The sequence below is a fragment of the Dunckerocampus dactyliophorus genome, chromosome 1 (assembly GCF_027744805.1).
Source record: "Dunckerocampus dactyliophorus isolate RoL2022-P2 chromosome 1, RoL_Ddac_1.1, whole genome shotgun sequence".
NCBI lineage: Eukaryota > Metazoa > Chordata > Actinopteri > Syngnathiformes > Syngnathidae > Dunckerocampus > Dunckerocampus dactyliophorus.
Window position 1 is genome coordinate 16,663,092 of NC_072819.1, and position 18,744 is coordinate 16,681,835.

The 18,744-nt window shown below is 40.6% G+C and overlaps 1 protein-coding gene across 5 annotated transcripts in view; it reads right to left on the bottom strand.

Moving 5' to 3' along the window:
* The window catches only part of trim33 (tripartite motif containing 33), a 58,723-nt gene that overhangs the window by 27,967 nt on the left and 12,012 nt on the right, over positions 1 to 18,744 (bottom strand). For 4 of the 5 annotated variants that reach the window (XM_054776367.1, XM_054776358.1, XM_054776376.1 and 1 more), the window contains exons 3-11: positions 15,953 to 16,071; positions 12,238 to 12,391; positions 10,460 to 10,592; positions 9,354 to 9,470; positions 9,115 to 9,229; positions 8,805 to 8,951; positions 5,056 to 5,173; positions 2,011 to 2,354; positions 1,724 to 1,918 (exon numbers count right to left, since the gene is read on the bottom strand). In XM_054776367.1, coding sequence (XP_054632342.1) covers positions 1,724 to 1,918; positions 2,011 to 2,354; positions 5,056 to 5,173; positions 8,805 to 8,951; positions 9,115 to 9,229; positions 9,354 to 9,470; positions 10,460 to 10,592; positions 12,238 to 12,391; positions 15,953 to 16,071 — 1,442 coding nt within the window. Of the gene's footprint in view, positions 1 to 1,723; positions 1,919 to 2,010; positions 2,355 to 5,055; positions 5,174 to 8,804; positions 8,952 to 9,114; positions 9,230 to 9,353; positions 9,471 to 10,459; positions 10,593 to 12,237; positions 12,392 to 15,952; positions 16,072 to 17,784; positions 18,171 to 18,744 lie in introns of those variants that run through there. The other variant, XM_054776393.1, reaches the window with a different exon arrangement.

Sequence of the window (18,744 nt, forward strand, 5' to 3'; positions counted from 1 at the left end):
CATGTTGAAGCAATACCTGAAGTAAAAAAATTTGAAAGATCGGTATCGGATTGGATAAAATTGAATTGGAAAGACTGGAACCCCAATATAAATAAAATCTCCAAGATTAATCACTATTAAGGCACAAAATAATCACCAAACGTACTTATTAGTTCATATAATGCACACAAAGCAATGAACAACTTCATGCACCATCTCCTTTCTGCTCCATTCCTCTCACGCTGTGAGGTGTTCAGCCACACTCGTAATTGTGAGTTTTAGGCACTAATTGTTTTTCATTTTTATTCACGTACCCCTTATCACAATTGGCATACCCCACTTTGGGAACTTAAGACCTAATATAAATATAGAAAATATGTATTTACTGTCTCGATAAATATGAGTATACATTGTACATGTATATCGAGGTGCACGCACTTTTTCAGCAAGCAAGCTATAAGTCAACATGATCTATCTCTTACTATAAAAAATATAAATAAGATAACAATATATAAAATATTAACTATACAAATAATATATCGAATAATAAACTATATACTGTATAATCTATCCGGTAAACTTTTAAACTACTACAGTAAATACTAATGATTAGTATTTCACATTCACAGTTTCAAAAGGTTAGGTAATAAAAGTAACTGATATCATTCCCAAGTAATTCACAATTCAATTTAATATGGCAATAAAGATAATTACACGTAATTCCTCAATAGTTGTGTACATAACCTGAGTACCGGAAATATGTCCGTCACAATAGCTACGCAGCTTTCATTAGACAAACAGTTCATGTATTACGTCCAGTTAGCATCTGCTATCAAACATTACCAATATACAGTACAAGAAATGAAAATTCATCATGAAATAATAAGTGTAGAAAAACAGGCATTTCGATAGGAGAAATAGGAAACAATTCACTTTTTTCTACATAACTAGCCGCTACAAGTGAACGGATAACGAAATAAGACGAAAGTTGCATCTCTGTGTGTAGTTTGAGACGTGAAATTCACCATTGCCTCGGGAGAGGAGGAGCGAATCAGGAGGGGAGCTTAATGACAGCTGACTGATGTCATATGACATATATGAAGTTTATGCGATCGACCCGTACTACCTTCACGATCTATCGGTAGCTTGCGATCGACATAATCGCCGCCCCTGGTATAGCCAATCACAACCACACAATTGTCGGGGCCATTTCTCTGAGACTGCTGTGGTTCACGCGTCACGGACCGTTACGTAAATACCACACAGTGGTGAGTGAAAGCCATACATACCAATCCTCTTATCCCAGTCGAACAAGACTTTTACAAAGTTTAACTTAGAATGCGACAAATATAGACACTTCAATCTGTTATTTTATACCACTATTGATAACGTGCTAGTCGCTGGTGGTGGTCTTACATTTTTTGGTTGAAAAAAGTGTCGTTTGGAGACAAAGAGGGACAGCACTTTTAATTATGTGCACATTAAAAACTGTTGTAGGCTGACAGGTGGCGTTATCACTTCCAACCATAAAGCTAATCTATATCAGTAGGCTAAAGAAAGTAATTTCCAGACATGGCAAAAAGTAAAAAAAAAAAAAAAGTAAAAATACTGTGTGTGTACAGTTACCCAAAAAATCTAAACAAACAAAAATGCACATTGTCAAATAAGATTTGTTCTCTAGTTTGTATGTGGACATAAATCAGCCAAACCATGGTAGTTTGTGTGTTTGAGGGTGCGTGCTGACCTGCCGCTGTAAGTGAGGCTGCATCATGCTAGGATACTGCTGTCCGTTTTGCCTGAGCTGTGCTGAGGGCATCCTACTCTGTGGTGGACCTGGTAGACGCATGTGGTGCGACGAGGAATACATGGAGGGAATGGGTCCACCATTTAGGACCATTGGCCCTCGTGCGAGCTGCTGCATACTGATGAGCCTGGGAGGCTGGATGAGAACACAAACCGGGTGTGATTGGTTACACACAGCATCCTTTCTTTTTGAAGACTGCTGGTAAAAAAATAAACACAATGTAATACCTGCTGCGGAACCATGGGCGGGGCAGTTGGTCTGGGAAGTTGTTGGGATATTTGGGAAGCAAGGCGCATCTGTTGCTGCATCTGCTGCTGCTGCTGTTGGTGCTGATGGTGCTGATGGTGCTGGAGGTGCTGATGGTTCTGTTGGTGCTGCTGGTGCAGCGGCGGCTGCTGTTGCTGCTGAGGCGGCTTTGGAACAAAGCCTGCTTCCCGCAATTGGTTCATACGGTTCAACTGGGCCAGGCTGATCTGGCCTGGGTGTTTGCCAGGATGACCTTGGCCTGGCGAAGTGGGTGGCTGTACGGGCAGCTGCGTCGGCGGAGGTGGCTTCTCAATGACCAGATTACCTAGATTTTGAAAAAGTGTAGTGAAGGCACGTTCATCAAATGACAAATCAAAATCAAATTTGAATGACAGAGTGGACACTTGAAACTCTATTTTTTCCAGGAAGTTCAACCTTGGATTTGTTGGGATTTAAAAATAACTTTGCCCATAAGAAATATAGAAATATAGTAGACCCTGCTTACCCTGATTACGTTCGGGGGCCACCAATGCATGGTGAAAAACAAGTCAAGTCATTGATATGCCCATAAAAATGTTTTTTGACACACTGCTTGCTCCTACTCCAAACTCTCCTGTTAGCTTGACGTTCACGTTCTCTTCCAATTTTGGATCAACATTTGCAATAAAAGTGTAATTATTAAGATTAGATACAACACCAGAACCCTATTCATTCAGTCATTCTCATTAATTAGTAACATTTATTTTGTGTTGTGTATAAAACAAATACAAGCACAATGTAACCAAGCGCTTAAGGTGACTACCGATGATGTGGAACCTTTCTTTTTGCAAACATTGAGGGTGTATTTATAGCAGTGATGAACATATAAAGTGTTTATTTACCTACAGTAAGTGAGGGGGTTATACAACACAATACATAAAACATAGGAAGTATAGGATGGAGTACGTGCTATAGGAAGTAGGGATGCACCGATCCGCTGTATTTTGAAGATCAGATAAAATCGGCTTCTGCCACGAGATTGGGCCGATCCAGTTACCGTATAACCTTTGTAACTCTGGGTAATGCGCCTCAAAGTTGATTGCCACTCGACTCCAGTCACCCGCAAGAAGCAGAAAATGCAAAACCACCATGCAGACATGTCCGCGGTGTACCGTGGTGAAGTTAAGTTTCATGTTGGATGTTGGATATTCAACACAATGGTAATTTATTGACTGTCACTAGTATAAAACAACCAGCGGTTAGAGCGTCAATTCGCCTGTGAGCTCCCGGCAACATGACTCAGCAGTCCGGGCACAGTGAGGGGGAACCGGCGCTGTATCAACGAAGTGTCTGATACTTCCATTTTGTGCAATTGACCTGGCGTTAGATGAGATCTGTGAAGAGTTTTTATTGTATTAGTTCTAAGTTTGTGTTTATTGTGATGGGGTAAATATTTCTGCATATGTCGGACCAGAAGTCAGGGTTGGGTTATATACCTCCATTGTTTTACCATTTGCAACTAAGGACGCTCAAGACCAACAACACACTTCCGGCCGCAACAATTAAAGCCCTGCACATTTCATAATGTCTGACTGCACCGAACAAAATCAAAGTACTGTATCTTACCGCAACATTGAATTAAAAACACAAAATAAATACAGACTCTCCTTTGGTTCAAGTACGCCTAACAAGTTGGAGAAAAACAATGAAACAAAAACAGCATAAACATCTGGCAATATGGCTGCTGGTCCCGGCTGGCCTTGCTGATTATACACTATGTGTGAGCTCGCACTATTTCTGTTTAACCTTTGACATACTCAAACAGTTGTTCATCTACCAAGCCAATTGTTTAATAAAGCATTATTTCTCTAAACTACTTGTACTCACTCACTCAGTTATTAGACTAATTCATAAAACAGTTATTACATTGTACCTACTGTATATTAAAAGGCACTCAGTTAATAATTCAGTCAAAAAACATCAATTAAAAAGTTTCTCTAAAATCTACTTGTAATAAATATTTACTCACTCAGCTAACAAGTTAATAAAAAAAAACATTATCCTACAGCATGTACGACCAGATAAACGTATGCATCCCGTATTGACTTGACAAGTGACGTTCCTTATTACTGTGAGAATTAAAGAAAGTCTATGAAATGTGGAATCAATTGACGACAGCTTGTCACAGTCTAAGCCTATCGATGCCAGCATGTGTGATCACTCACATTTGAATCGCATAGCAGTTCAACTTTTTTACAATCTTTGTTTACACATTTTGCCTGGCTTCAGTTTTGCCAGCTTAGTCCTCAACATGACCTCCATTTCTTTGGATGCAGTTGCTCTCTTCTTCGCATGTCCAGGACTGCTCGCCTGATCAGTCCCCTGTCCCTCCGGAGGATGTTATCTTCCGTTCTGATTCGCTGTTCAATGTCGTCGAGGTCACACGGTGGTGTCACATACACTTTTGATTTGAAATGGCCCTACTGAAAAAAGTCCAGTGGTGTCAAATCAGGTGACCTCGAGGGCCATTCCACTGGGTGGTTCAAAGCAATAACATGGTCAGCAAAAAGCTCTGTCAGCCAATCAGTTATTGTTCTCCTCCGATGTGGTGGAGCACCATCTTGGGCCCACCAAGCACGTGCCAAACGACGATTTCCTTGAAGACTTATTAAGTCTTATTGAAGACAAATTCTGACAGTTTGGTTTCCAATGGTTGAAGATTAAGAATTTTCAAAATAAAAGCTCTAGCGTAAACTGCGCTCCAGCAGACTCACTGCTTTTCGTCCTGGCATATGACAAAATAAACATTAATTGACATAATGACACGGCTCCCTTGGACAATGGAAAGTGATACTGGTGTAGAGTCAGGTCACGACCAACACCAATTCAACACTAGCTCTGAGCTAAATCTGCACTAGCACCAGAGTTCGCTACAGTGGAAAAGGGATATAAGACAGCATTCTGTGAACATCTTACATACTGTCATTTACGGAGCATGCTGGACCCAATACAGTCTGTCGATATATCAAAAATAAATACCTTCATACCTAGATTTACCACATTTTTGGCCCAGAAGGTGGGGTCACAGAAAAATCGCACTTCTCCATTGGACATCGGCACTGGCTCTATTCTCGCCTTGAAGAGCTGGCGGAGCTGAAACAGAATCTGCAAGCACAGAGAGTACAAATATGTGTGTTGTCTCCCAAATCTCATTAAAAAAAAATCTTCCATAACTGTGCTATAACCTTCTGCTGTAACTTATTTTTGAAACGTATTTTCACGACCATACGGCGCACTTAAAAGTCTTAAATTTTGTCCAAAATGGGCGGGGCGCCTTATAATGCGGCACGCTGAATGTGTGTACCAATTTCCAAAATCTGTCAGTGTTGCTGTGTGACTTTTATGAGCGCTCCGCTCGACTGACTGGGAGCATCTCCTGCCGACACGCTGCTTGTATAGAGGAAAGGGACGTGGACGTGACTGAGGACGCTAAAGGCACGCCCCAGTAGTTATATAAGTATATTTGATGAAATGGTGCCATCTATCCATCCGGGCAAGGACTACCGTGGCACAGCAACATCCAGCGGATTACAAGGAAAGTTGGCCATCTTCCGCTCCTACTGCAGTAAAAACATTGCAGACAACTACTACCCAACTACATCACCAACATGGACGACGTGTCGCTCACTTTCGACATCACACACAACGGGGCATGAGAAGTCAGCTTTTACTGTTGTGCTTGGTTGCCATGGTAATGGACAGCAACTGCTACCTGTGGTGGTTTTTAAGAGGAAGAAAAGTTTCCAGCTGGACCTATCAAAGCGGATGGAAGAAGGAGGAGAAAAAGGCTGAGTGACTGAGTGTCGTGTACGGAAAGAGACCGGATGTTTTTTCACACGCGTCACAAGTGCAGCAAATTAACTTGGAGCTTAGCATCATTTCGGGAGGCTTGACGAAGGAACTCCAACCGCTGGACATCGGTGTAAACACAGCGTTTAAAGTTGCGAGCGGCGTGGGAGCGATAGATGACAGCTAGTGTACACAGCTTCACTAACACTGGGAGGCAGCGCCGTGCGAGTTTCGCCACTATTTGTGAATGGATGTAAACACGGCGTTTAAAGTGAAATTCTGAGCGGCGTGGAAGCGATGAATGACAGCTAGCGAACATAGCTTCACTAATGGATTGTGGATTGTGGATGCTTGGGCTAACGTGTCTGATGCGCTGTTGTTCGAGCTTTCACAAAAGCCAGCATCATTTCTGAGGCGCCGCACGGCAACGAGACTGACAATGACGACAGGTGTTTGATGGAGAACTTGCCCCGCTGTTCATTTGCGATACAAAAGATGAGGACTTTGATGGATTTGTGGATGAGGATTTATCAAAAATAACGTGAGTACATTGTTAAATACTTTAATAAAGTACACCCAAACTCAGTTTTGCTCTCACTGGCTTTTTAAAAACATACAATGGCATGCATGCTAGCATATTATAGCATCGCTGGGAGCACTTCCTGTTCCCAGCGTGCTTTGTGGTAGTGTTTTGCTGCAAATGCTCTTAAAGTTACATGTTTGAGCTACATAGTTGTTAGTTATTGTTCTGCAAAAAATAGCGGTAGTGTCTTGTCTATTTTTGCGTTGCTGTGTGATGTTTTAGTTGTGCACCATGACTGAGACTTTTGTGTTGAGTGATGACCCTCCTGATTTCAAGTGGGTTTGATAAATTGAATGAGAGTTCTGCTCTTAAACTGTCTAAAGAAATAAAGTACTGTTGCTTCCTCACTGACTTCTGAGCAACACGGTTAAAACCTGCGCCAAATAATACGATGCGCCTTGTATATGTGTTAAACACAAAAATAGCACCTGTAACTGAGACTGCATCTTTTAATACGGTGCGCTTTATGGTCGTGAAAATACGGTACTTAAAAAACGTCTGACTCCAGTAGTAGTAGCTAAATGAAATAGATATCTATTAGGGCTGTCAAAAATAGCGTGTTAACGGTGGTAACTGATTTATTTAATTAATTATGTTACATTTTTTTGCATAGTTAACGCATACGGACGGCTCTCTGTTATGACAACAGAAAGCGGCACAATGTAACAACCCCACAGAGTCACACAGACTCTGTCTCTAGAAAGCCCGCGAGATGCATTCACGGACACTTCGAACAGCACAACGTCTTTATTATGCGTGTATGGGTGGTCTAAACTACCACAAATGCAAAGAAAAACAATCAGTGGATATTCTTATCACTCACTTTGTAACTCTTAATGCGGAAGTACAATTTGTTGTGTTTTAAGTATTCCCGGAAATCCCAGAAAATTCACTCATTCGCTCACACCAAGTCTTCTCATGTGAATTCAACTTAAATGACGTGGTGCAACGCAACTCCTCATTGCTCATAATTACACAGTTAAAGTCGGGTTCAAATATTTAGCTATTAAAGAAACCAGTGTTTGGTAAATAGATTTTCAGACGTGTGCCATCTCTTAACTTCATTTAATTTTTTTGTTAGTTTGGCGTTGTTAATACATCCAAATATATATAACCCTGTCCTGTCATTTATTATTCTTTCAATAAAATGCCATAAAAATGCGCATATTTCAGAGTGTGACATGGTGATTAATCATGATTAATTCATTTGAAAACCGTGATTACTCTTATGAAAAGACGACACATTTTTGCTAAAGTAAACAAAGCCAGCCGCTGTGGGGTACCACATATAAAATCTCCGATATTGGCACTCCCATGCAAGCAGTCCATTCCAGAGTCGGAATCGGTGCTTCTACCCAGCAGCAGCGTTTCTATTCAGCATGCAGAACCCATATTGTATTGTATGTACTTTATTGATCCCACAGCGGGGAAATATGATCACAAAAACTGCACGTGCTAACTTGTTTAGCAAGTAGTAGTAGTGGTGTAAGCCGTGTGGTTGTGTTTGTCATTAAAGTAAAAAAAAAAAAAACAAACATCGCAGCTGAGTGCAAAATTTGTCCTGCACAATTTTCCCGTAGTGGCACAGAAGTTTAATACAACCAAACTCATCATGCATCTGAAGAAGGATTTTCGCAACAGCGTGGTTTCCTGAAACATCCACCACTGTTTGACACATTTGCAAGCAAAATCTCATTGGCTATCGGTGGTTAGTAATGTGTTTAAATGCTTCATTGAGTACCTCGAGTTGTCGATATACACCAGTTACATCAAGAGGTTAATGGGTCATTTTTTGGTCATACCTATTGTTGCTGACTACTATTCTTTGTTTGAGTAATATCGTTTGATTCGATCAATATCAGTATCGGACGATATTCAAGGGTGCAATATCGGAATTAAATCAGAGGTGAAAAAGTTCTATTGGGCCAACCCCACCTGTAACACTTTTCAACATTTTTCAAGAATTTTCTGAAGAGAGCTCAACCGGCTCCACACTCTCTCAGAGACTCTGGTTTCGGACTCCTCTCTGAAGAAACTTAAGAATTCAACTTGGATTTTTTCTAAGGGAATTTAATTGTGACTCTATTATATTTAATTTGGACTTAATTTTGGATAAAAATTGCTATAACTATTTCAACATCAAAAGACATTTTCGGAGAGACTTGGTTGAATGTGTGCGCCTTGATCACTTGCGCTGCGTCTCAGCAGATTGAATTTAATGGCACATCAGTTTGATTTTTTGTGGTATAATTCTGCTATTTAACTAGCCCCTAAGCCTTTTCACAGTCACCTGAGATAGTAATTCAATGCCCGTCTTTGATTCATTCTTTTCCTAAGCAAAATGTAAAATGCGTGCAAACATACCGGCCTCTTGCTATACAGCAGTGCTGTGCTGCTGCCAGTCGAGATGGCCCAATGGCAGAAGTTGAGCACGTGGTGGATCTGCTGGGCAAGCTGGCCGATATCCTTATGCTGGGCCATCAGCCTCGCACTGCGCTCTTTGGTCACAGTCTGGACACAAAGGGAGACGATTCAGATATTAAAAGATGGTAGATAAAAAATAACCACTGTACAGAAAATGAACAAACGTGACCTTAAAACCGTGATTATGGCGTACCGTTACAACCCTAGTCAATAGCAGATCGAGACTTTCATGTTAACTTAGCTGTCTTACCTCCAGCTGCTGTAGCAAGGACTTGCCCTTCTTGTTGATCTCATTTATCAGAGTGAACACCGCAATCTTGATTTCATGTTCGACCTTCTTATGAGTGTCATTCAGCTCTTTTAACCTGGATTTAAAAACACACAAATGGTACAGCTGAGGAAAACTGTGATAATTCTATGCAGTAGTAGTCAGGTGACCTTATGTCAAGAGAAAGCAGGAACACCAAAGCAAATAAATAATTCATTGACCTGTTTTGTACTTGAGAGACTGAGTAGTGGACATAGTTCTTCTTCTCCTGCAGTTTGCCCATGGAGGACTCAATGAGGCCTCTGTGGTTCAGAAAAGCCTCCTCTAGAAACTGGTACCTGATTTTAGTGTTAAAAAACAGAAAAGAAAAGAACGGTTATGGTCACCAAGAACTTCCAAATAATGTATTTTAAATCAATGTGCTTAATGACTGCATTAATAAACAACTAAGCAAATCTATTATACACTGCTCAAAAAAATTAAAGGAACACTTCGAAAACACATCAGATCTAAACTGGGGGAAAAATTATCTTGAATATCTTTCCTGATAGTAAGTAGGTGATGTATTAGTAACAAAATGATGCCACATAATTTGATAGAAATGAAAATGATCACCCTATAGAGGGGGGAAATCAAAGACACACCAAAAATGAAAGTGAAAAAATGATACAGCACACTGCTCCATTTTGCTAAAATGTCATTGTAGCAACTCAAAATGATTCTCAGTAGTTTGTGTGGCCCCCACGTGCTTGTACGCATGTCTGACAACGTCGGGGCATGCTCCTAATGAGACTACGGATGGTGTCTGGGGGATCTCCTCCCAGATCTGGACCAGGGCATCACTGCGGTACCTGGACGCATGGAGGAGATTCCAGGAGACAGTTAGTTACTCCAGGAGAGCTGGACAGGGCCGTAGAAAGTCCTTCAACCCTCAGCAGGATCGGTCAGGCATGCGTACAAGCACATGGGGGCCACACAAACTACTGAGAATCATTTTGAGTTGCTACAATGACATTTTAGCAAAATGGACCAGTGTGCTGCATCATTTCTTCACTTTCATTTTTGGTGTGTCTTTGATTTCCCCCCTCTATAGGGTGATCATTTTCATTTCTATCAAATTATGTGGCATTATTTTGTTACTAATACATCACCCACTTATTATCAGGAAAGATATTCAAGATCATTTTACCCCCAGTTTAGATCTGATATGTTTTCCAAGTGTTCCTCTAATTGTTTTGAGCAGTATATTATATATTATATTAATACAACAACAGTGCTACAGCATTGTTATCATACTTGTGGCCTCAAGATATGCCAAACTACTTGCCTATGCTCCTTGTGCTCCAGCAGCTGACAGTCCCTACAGGTCAAAGTGTCACAGGTCTCACAATAGAGCTTTAGTGGTTCTTGCTTGTGTATGGGACAAAAAACAAGCCTGCGGTCGGATGTGCCCATGGACTCTGCAGGAAGACAAGAATAGAAGATGAATGATGAAAGGTACAAATAAGGCAGAGCCCAGATCATTACTTAAAATAATAAAAGAAATTCCACATACAGTCGTACCTTGTTTATCACGGTTAACTGGTTACAGATGAGAGAATTTCCGCAAAGTGGGATTCAATAATATTAAGCGGAATATTTTCATTGTTAGAGCATAGAAAACCTAGACTGGTTGTCCTGTATACAGGATGTTTCACTCTTTGTTTCATTGCCGCTAGTTGCTAAAATCAAGTAAAATCAATTTAAGGAAAATCAATGTACACTCAGCACCCAATCTTGGCAGAAAAAACACATGTAGGAATTTTTGCAAATGTATTAAAAAAAGAGAACCTGAAATATCACATGGTCATAAGTATTCAGACCCTTTGTTGTGACACTTATGTATGTGTTAAATACAGAAATAGCACCTGTAACTGAGACTGCGCGTTTTAATACGGTAAAATGATTGGACTTGATTAGGAAAGGTACACATCTGCTATATAAAACCTTCCACCTCACAGTGCTTTTCAGAGCCAATGAGAATCAACAGAAACAACAGAAACAACTGCCCGAAGAGCTCAGAGACAGAATTGTGGCAAGGCAAAGATCTGGCCATGGTTACAAATGAATTTCTGCAGCACTCAAGGTTCCTAAGACCACAGTGGCCTCCATAATCCTTAAATGGAAGACGACGACCAGAACTCTTCCTAGACCTGGCAATCCAGCCAAACTGAGCAATCATGGAAGAAGAGCCTTGGTGAGAGAGGTCAAGAAGAGCCCAAAAATCACTGTGGCTGAGCACCACAGATGCAGTGGGGAGATGGGAAAGTTCCACAAAGTCAGCTATCACTGCAGCCATCCACCAGTCTGGGCTTTATGGCAGAGTGGCCCAACGGAAGCCTCTCCTCAGTGCAAGACACATTAAAGCCCACAGAGTTTGCCAAAAAAAAAAACACACACACACACACACACACACACATACATGAAGGACGCCCACACTATGAGAAATAAGATTCTCTGGTCTGATGAGACCAAGTTTTAATTTAAGCGGTATGTGTGGAGAAAACCAGGCACTGCTCATCACCTGCCCAATACAATCCCAACTGTGAAGAATGTTGGTGGCAGCATCATGCTATGGGGGTGTTTTTCAGCCGCAGGGACAGGACGACTGGTTGCAATTGAAGGAAAGATGAATGCCGCCAAGTACAGAGTGGCTTCGGAAAAATGTCTACATTTGTTTTTTCTGTCAAGATAGGGTGCTGAGTGTAAATTCATGATTTTACTTTACTTAAAAGATTTTAGCATCTGGCTGCAATGAATGTCTGTCTGTACCCACTGTATACAGGACAGCAAGTCTAACATTCATCACTCATCATTTTTTTCCACTTATTTATATCAGACTATTATTCGTCCATAGCTGACTTAATGCAGGTCATGTCTCATCAATGTAACATTACCGACACTTTGTAGTGACCACAATACTATATTGTCTTTCAATATTTTTTTACTAATAGGCCATAGTCAACCACTAAACAGTAATCATTTGTTTATTTTTGAAAACCCACGATTAAGAGAGGGTGTGATGTTCGCACCATTTTCGTTCTATTAGTTACCAGGCTGTCTTACCGGAGCCTGTGTCAGCATCCTCTTTTGTGCGAATCTTGTGGTCTTTGGTTATTTTGACCCTCTGGTGAGCCTCCACACAAGTCTTGCATAACCATTCTCCGCACTCCATGCAAAAACCTATGGTTCCAGCGTTGTCCTCACAGCTTGTGCACACCTGGGGACAGCAACAAGTCAGTCAGGTCCGCAGTATGTAAATGAAAACGACATGAAATGTATAAATTGGTCATGAAATACAGTGGTGTGGAAAAACTGTTTGCCTCCTTCATAATTTCTTATTTTTCTGCATGTTTGTTACACTAAAATGTTTCAGATCATCAAGCAAATTTAAATTAGTCAATGAAAACACAACGGAACACAAAATGCAGTTTTTAATGAAACTTTTTATGATTTAGGGAGAAAAAATATCCCAAACCTACATGGCCCTGTGTGAAAACGTTGATTGCCCCCTAAACCTAATAACTGGTTGGGCCACCCTTACCAGCAACAACTGCAATCAAGTGTTTGCGTTAGTCTCTTACAGCGCTGTGGAGGAATTTTGGCCCACTCATCTTTACAGATTTGTTGTAATTCAGCCAAAATGGAGGGTTTTTGAGCATCAACTGTCTTTTTAAGGTCATGCCACTGCATTTCAATAGGATTCAGGTCAGGAATTTGACTAGGCCACTCCAAAGTCTTCATTTAGTTTTTCCATTCAGAGGTGGACGTTTTGGAGCATTGTCCTGCTGGAGAACCCAAATTCGTTTCAGCTTGAGGTCACGAACAGATGGCCGGAGATTCTTCTTCAGGATTTTTGGTAGACAGCAGAATTCATGGTCCCATTTATCACAGCAAGTCTTCCAGGTCCTGAAGCAGTAAAACCGCTCCAAACCACCACCACCATATTTTAATGTTGGTATGATGTTCTTTTTCTGAAATGCAGCGTTACTTTTACGCCAGATATAATGGGACACACACCTTCCAAAATTTCAACTTTGTCTCGTCAGACCACAGAGTATTTTCCTAAAGGTCTTGGGGATCATTCAAGATGTTTTCTGGCAAATTGAAACAAGCCTCAATTTTCTTTTTGCTCAGCAGTGGTTTTCATCTTGAAACTCTGCCATGCAGGCCATTTTTCCCTTGTGTCTTTCTTATGGTGGAGTCATGAACACAGACCTTAACTGAAGCAAGTGAGGCCTGCAGTTCTTTGGATGTTGCTGTGGGGTCTTTTGTGACCTCTTAGATGAGTCGTCGCTGCGCTCTTGGGGTCATTTTGGTTGGCTGGCCACTCCTGGGAAGGTACACCATTGTTCCATGCTTTCACCATTTGTGGATAATGACTCTCACTGTGGTTCACAAGAGTCCCCAAGCTTTAGAAATTGCTTTATAAACTTTTCCACACTGATAGATCTCAATTAATCTCAGGTAAGTTATGTTTTAACAGGGGGGGGCATTCACTTTTTTCACACAGGGCCATGGTGGTTTGAATTTTTTTTCCTCCCTTAATAAAAACTTTCATTTAAAAACTGCATTTTGTGCTTAAGTGTGTTGTCATTGACTAATATTTAAATTTGTCTGATGATGTGAAACATTTAGGTATGACAAACATGCAAAAAAAAAAGAAAAAGAAATCGGGAAGGGGGCAAACACTTTCACACCTCTGTACATACCCACGCCCCTCTAGAAAGTAAAAGTTAAGTTTGTGTAGAACTGAGAGTTGCTGCTTTCACGATAGTTTTGCTTTAGACACTTCCTGGTTGTGTCACGTGTTCTCATGTTTACCCTGACGTCATGACCGGATGATATCTGCCTTCCATCACAACTGAATCAGTTTTTCCCATAAGAAATCATGTTAATCTAATTAATCCAAAAATGTTAACACAAAACACGTTTATAGTTTTACAATTATAGTTTGACATGCCATAGTTTACTGCTGTCTGGTATTATCCCACTACATCCCCCAAAAAAGTGAGGACGGAACGGAGGCACTCGGGCACACGTTTCGCTTGACTCCAAGCATAAAAATGGCTAAACAAACTATAAAACAAGTGAAAACTCATCAGACAGAAAAGGATGTGACCTCCTGGATGAGTCATCGCTGCCTCCATATGCAGTCGTCCTTCCCAACATTGTGGTTCGAATTTTTTTAACAACTTTACACTATCACAGTTTTAAAAAAATATATTCATTACAGCCTGCGGCACATTCTAAAAATATAATTTAAGTAATTGATACGTTCAGTAATAAGGATGTCCCGATCCACATTTTTTGGCTTCCAATCCGATCCATTTTTTTTTTTTGATAGTCCTGCTGATCTGATCCGTTCAAATCCAGTACCGATCCTTTTCTTTTTTCCTAATAAGCTTTTGTTACAAACAAGAATTTGTGGAGTTGAATATGATTATGAAAATAGCTCTTCAAAGCATTAAAAATAATGCAACCAAAGTATTGCTAAATTTAAAAATGGCCGTGCAAAACACTAGGACTAATCATCTGACATGGTTATAGATCAACTTGGTGTGTGATTTAAAATATGACTTTTTTTTAACAAACTCTCCTTAGCGCAATAGTAATTTACTGACGGTCCCGAGTGTAAACAAGCAGCGTTAGAGTAGCACAGAGATTTTTCATTGGGGTGGCCAAGGTGAGACCATTACTCACTTAAGGGTGACAATAAGTTGATACCTGAAATGTCTAGATGGCCAGTGGGGTGGCCATAGGGTGACCAAGGGTGGCCACAGCCACCACATAGCTCCACCACCGCGTGTGAGCTCCCCGCACAATTGCACAGCAGTCCGGGCACAGTGAGGGGGAACTACCGCTGTAGCTACGTGGTCTGCATGGTGGTGTTGCGTTTTCTTCTTCTTGCGGGTAGGGGGAAACGAGTGGCAACCAGCTTTGAGGCGCATTACTGCATCTACCATGTTGGAGTGTTGCCCACAGTTACGAACGTGATACGTCAGCCGGATCTGCCCAATCTGGTGGCAGAAGCCGACATTATCAAACCTTCAAAATACGACTCGGCAGCTGATCCCGATCCTGAAGATCGGATCGGGACATCCCTATTCAGTATGGTTAACAAAATTACATTCCATGCATATTTTAATAATACTTAATATGTAGGTATTTATTTAATTTGTATTCTAGTCAAAGATCCTCTATATCAGGGGTCCACAACCAGTACCAATTTGGTGGGCGGGGCCAAACCAGGCCACGGGAAACATTCAGGCGCAATGATAAAAAAAAAAACACTTACAAAAAATACATAGTTAGAATCCCTCAGTTTGTTGCGAGCGGCGACCTGTTCCATTTTGTTCAACGGTCACCAATGTACATGTCATCTAGGAGAAGCTACTTGCCAGAACGGCAGAAAATTGGGCTGGAACCACAGAAGTGGGTATTTACTTTAAGCACGATATCAAAACCAACCATATTGTTGATATCGATATGGACTGGATCAAACAACGTTATTATGGTTCCAATGGTGAGTCAGGATTCATTTTGTGGTTTTGATGTTGTGCTTTTCTTTGTTTTATACATCAGTAAATGGGAATAGCATTCGATTACTATAACATCTGACCACCCCCCCACCCTCTGATCTGTCAGCAGTTTGACAGAACACGAGCAGGTCAATGGTCTCAAAAAGGTTGGGGCCCGCTGCTGTTTTTAAGAACTGACTGCAAAAACGCTAGTCAAAGATCCCCCTACATAGCTATACAAAAAGTGATTATTAACTCACCTGTTCAGACTTTTCATCAGATGTGCTGGTGGTCTCTGAGGTATCTTTAACAAAGTAGTTGTTGATAATATCATTCTGTTTGTAGTCCTGGTGGCACACTGAGCATCGCATCACATTGACTGAGGATAGAAATGAGAGAATACATAAAAGTGGGGCCCAAAATGGCTGATTTGCATGTTTTTGCAAACTGTCTCATAAGAACGTAATTTTTTTTAAAACCCAATTATCACCCTAACAACCTCCTGTATAGTCATTATTTCACTTTTTAAAACAAAGAGCATGAATTAAAAAAAAGCCTAGTGCAGTACAGCTTTTCCCAAAATTTGCTTGAAAGAAATGAACAAAAGTTCTTATGTCTGTGGGACCCTCACAGCCACCTCTCAGCCACCTCATAGAAGCTTAGAGAAAAATGTAATTTCGTTGTGCATGGGTCTCATCATTATTTAATTAAATCAAATTTAGGGACTTTCTCCAAAAAAACATTTCAAGGTAAGATTGTCAATTAATTGAATTACAGCAAAAATTACACCTTTGCCGCGTAACCAATAATTCAATTACCATTGTACAGCTGATAATTATTTTCCCCCAGTGCTTATATGACACACGTGATGTTTTTGAAAGTAAAAGCCAATAATGCAAAGTCCTTGACCGGACATTTTAGCTGACAACCAGTGTGAAGTAGTTTGAGGCAGTCAGAACCGGTTTGAGCTGCATGAGGCCAGTTTATGAAGGCTCCATCTGCTTGGGTCCCTGAATGATGGAGTGCCAAAACAGTCGTAAACCCCCCACGCACGCACAGACACAAGCACACCGCTAAACCAGACTGATCAGTGACCAGCTTCTCATCAGTATAAAATCACATCTGCATGCTACACTTCACTGCATTTTAACACAATTATTACAAACATAACACAGAGACATGAAGATAAACACAGTGGTACAAACAGGAACACATGCATCATAAATACTCATAACACTGTGTGATGATAACCCTGTTAAGTCCACTTTATGACGATTGTAACATAACGAAAATGATGTACTATTAAAAAGGTGTGTAGCTGACCAAAAAAAAAACAATAAAAAACGTGTTTGACAATGCTGTGTTTTTAATGAGTATCTACAATCGCTGCCTGAAGGAATTTAAGCATAAAACTATGAATTATGCTGGTTTCGTTGCCCTCTTTCACAAAGGTATCCCACAAATAATGCATTTGTTCGCCCGTGCATAGGCCTGTCACGATGACAACTTGTCGATAATCGACATTATTGACAACATTTTTTGAGACCTTTTTTTCATTATTTATATGGCATAATAATGCGAGTAAATCTTTTTTTCTTTTTTAAGACTTTGTCAAGAATATTTAACATTGTAATTGGAATGTCAGGAGCTTTTAACTAAACAAATTAAACAACATGATAAATTAAACAAAGGCAAAAATCCCAATGAAAATAAAATACATTGTCTCTTTTAGCAAAAATTGCACTAAAATATAACACACAATCATAACCAAAAACAATCAAAACGAGACCATCTCTCTGTTAAGAATGAAATTCACTCCAATAAAAAGCACACACAATAAATGCAATAATAAATAAAATGAGTATCAATTCTCTGTAAACAAAATTGCATTTGAATATATAATGAACATTGGGTATTATTCCTTAACAGGAAGGCTTAATTGAGAGCGAACAACACTGTGGGTGTGCCGACCAAACGCCTCAATAAGCGTTGACTGTCAGGACGAAGTCTCCACTGCCCACAGGACCTGCATCTGTTACTTTTTTTCCCAGTTGGGAAAACTGTCGGTTTCGGCTGGTATTCATACGCTCACCTTGTTCATTCTGTTCAAAACCGAAATATTCCCACACTGGTGTTGTGGCATTCGCCTTAGAAATCATCGCAGCAGGGGATTTTTTGGGCTGACAATCCTCCTGATCAGAGCAGCCGTTTGAAAGAACGGTACAGCAACTAGCAAGAATACACTGACAGAAGTTTCGCAACGCACATATGTGTTTTCAACTGGACGTGCCGCGCTGGATAATGACATCACTAAGCATCACTGCCACTAGACCGTAAACTACCATCTAGTGACGTACAAAACGTCCTTACTTTGCATATTGTCCCCTTTAATGTCACTTAAAAGGAGTTTCGATAAGGACAAATGAGTTAAATACACAACAAAAATATAAAAGGCAACACTTTTGTTTTTGCTCCCATTTTTTATGAGATGAACTCAAAGATCTAAAACTTTTTCCACATACACAGTATCACCATTTCTCTCAAATATTGTTCACAAATCTGTATAAATCTGTGACAGTGAGCACTTCTCCTTTGCTGAGATAATCCATCCCACCTCACAGGTGTGCCATATCAAGATGCTGATTATATACCATGATTAGTGCACAGGTGTGCCTGAGACTGCCCACAATAAAAGGCCACTCTGAAATGTGCAGTTTTGTTTTATTGGGGGTGAGGGACTCAGAAAACCAGTCAGTATCTGGGGTGACCACCATTTGCCTCATGCAGTGCAACACATCTCCTTCGCATAGAGTTAATCAGGTTGTCGATTGTGGCCTGTGGAATGCTGGTCCACTCCTCTTCAATGGCTGTGCGAAATTGCTGGATATTGGCGGGAATTGGTACACGCTGTGGTATACGCTGATCCAGAGCATCCCAAACATGCTCAATGGGTGACATGTCCGGTGAATATGCTGGCCATGCAAGAACTGGGACGTTTTCAGCTTTCAAGAATTGTGTACAGATCTTTGCAACATGGGGCCGTGCATTGCCC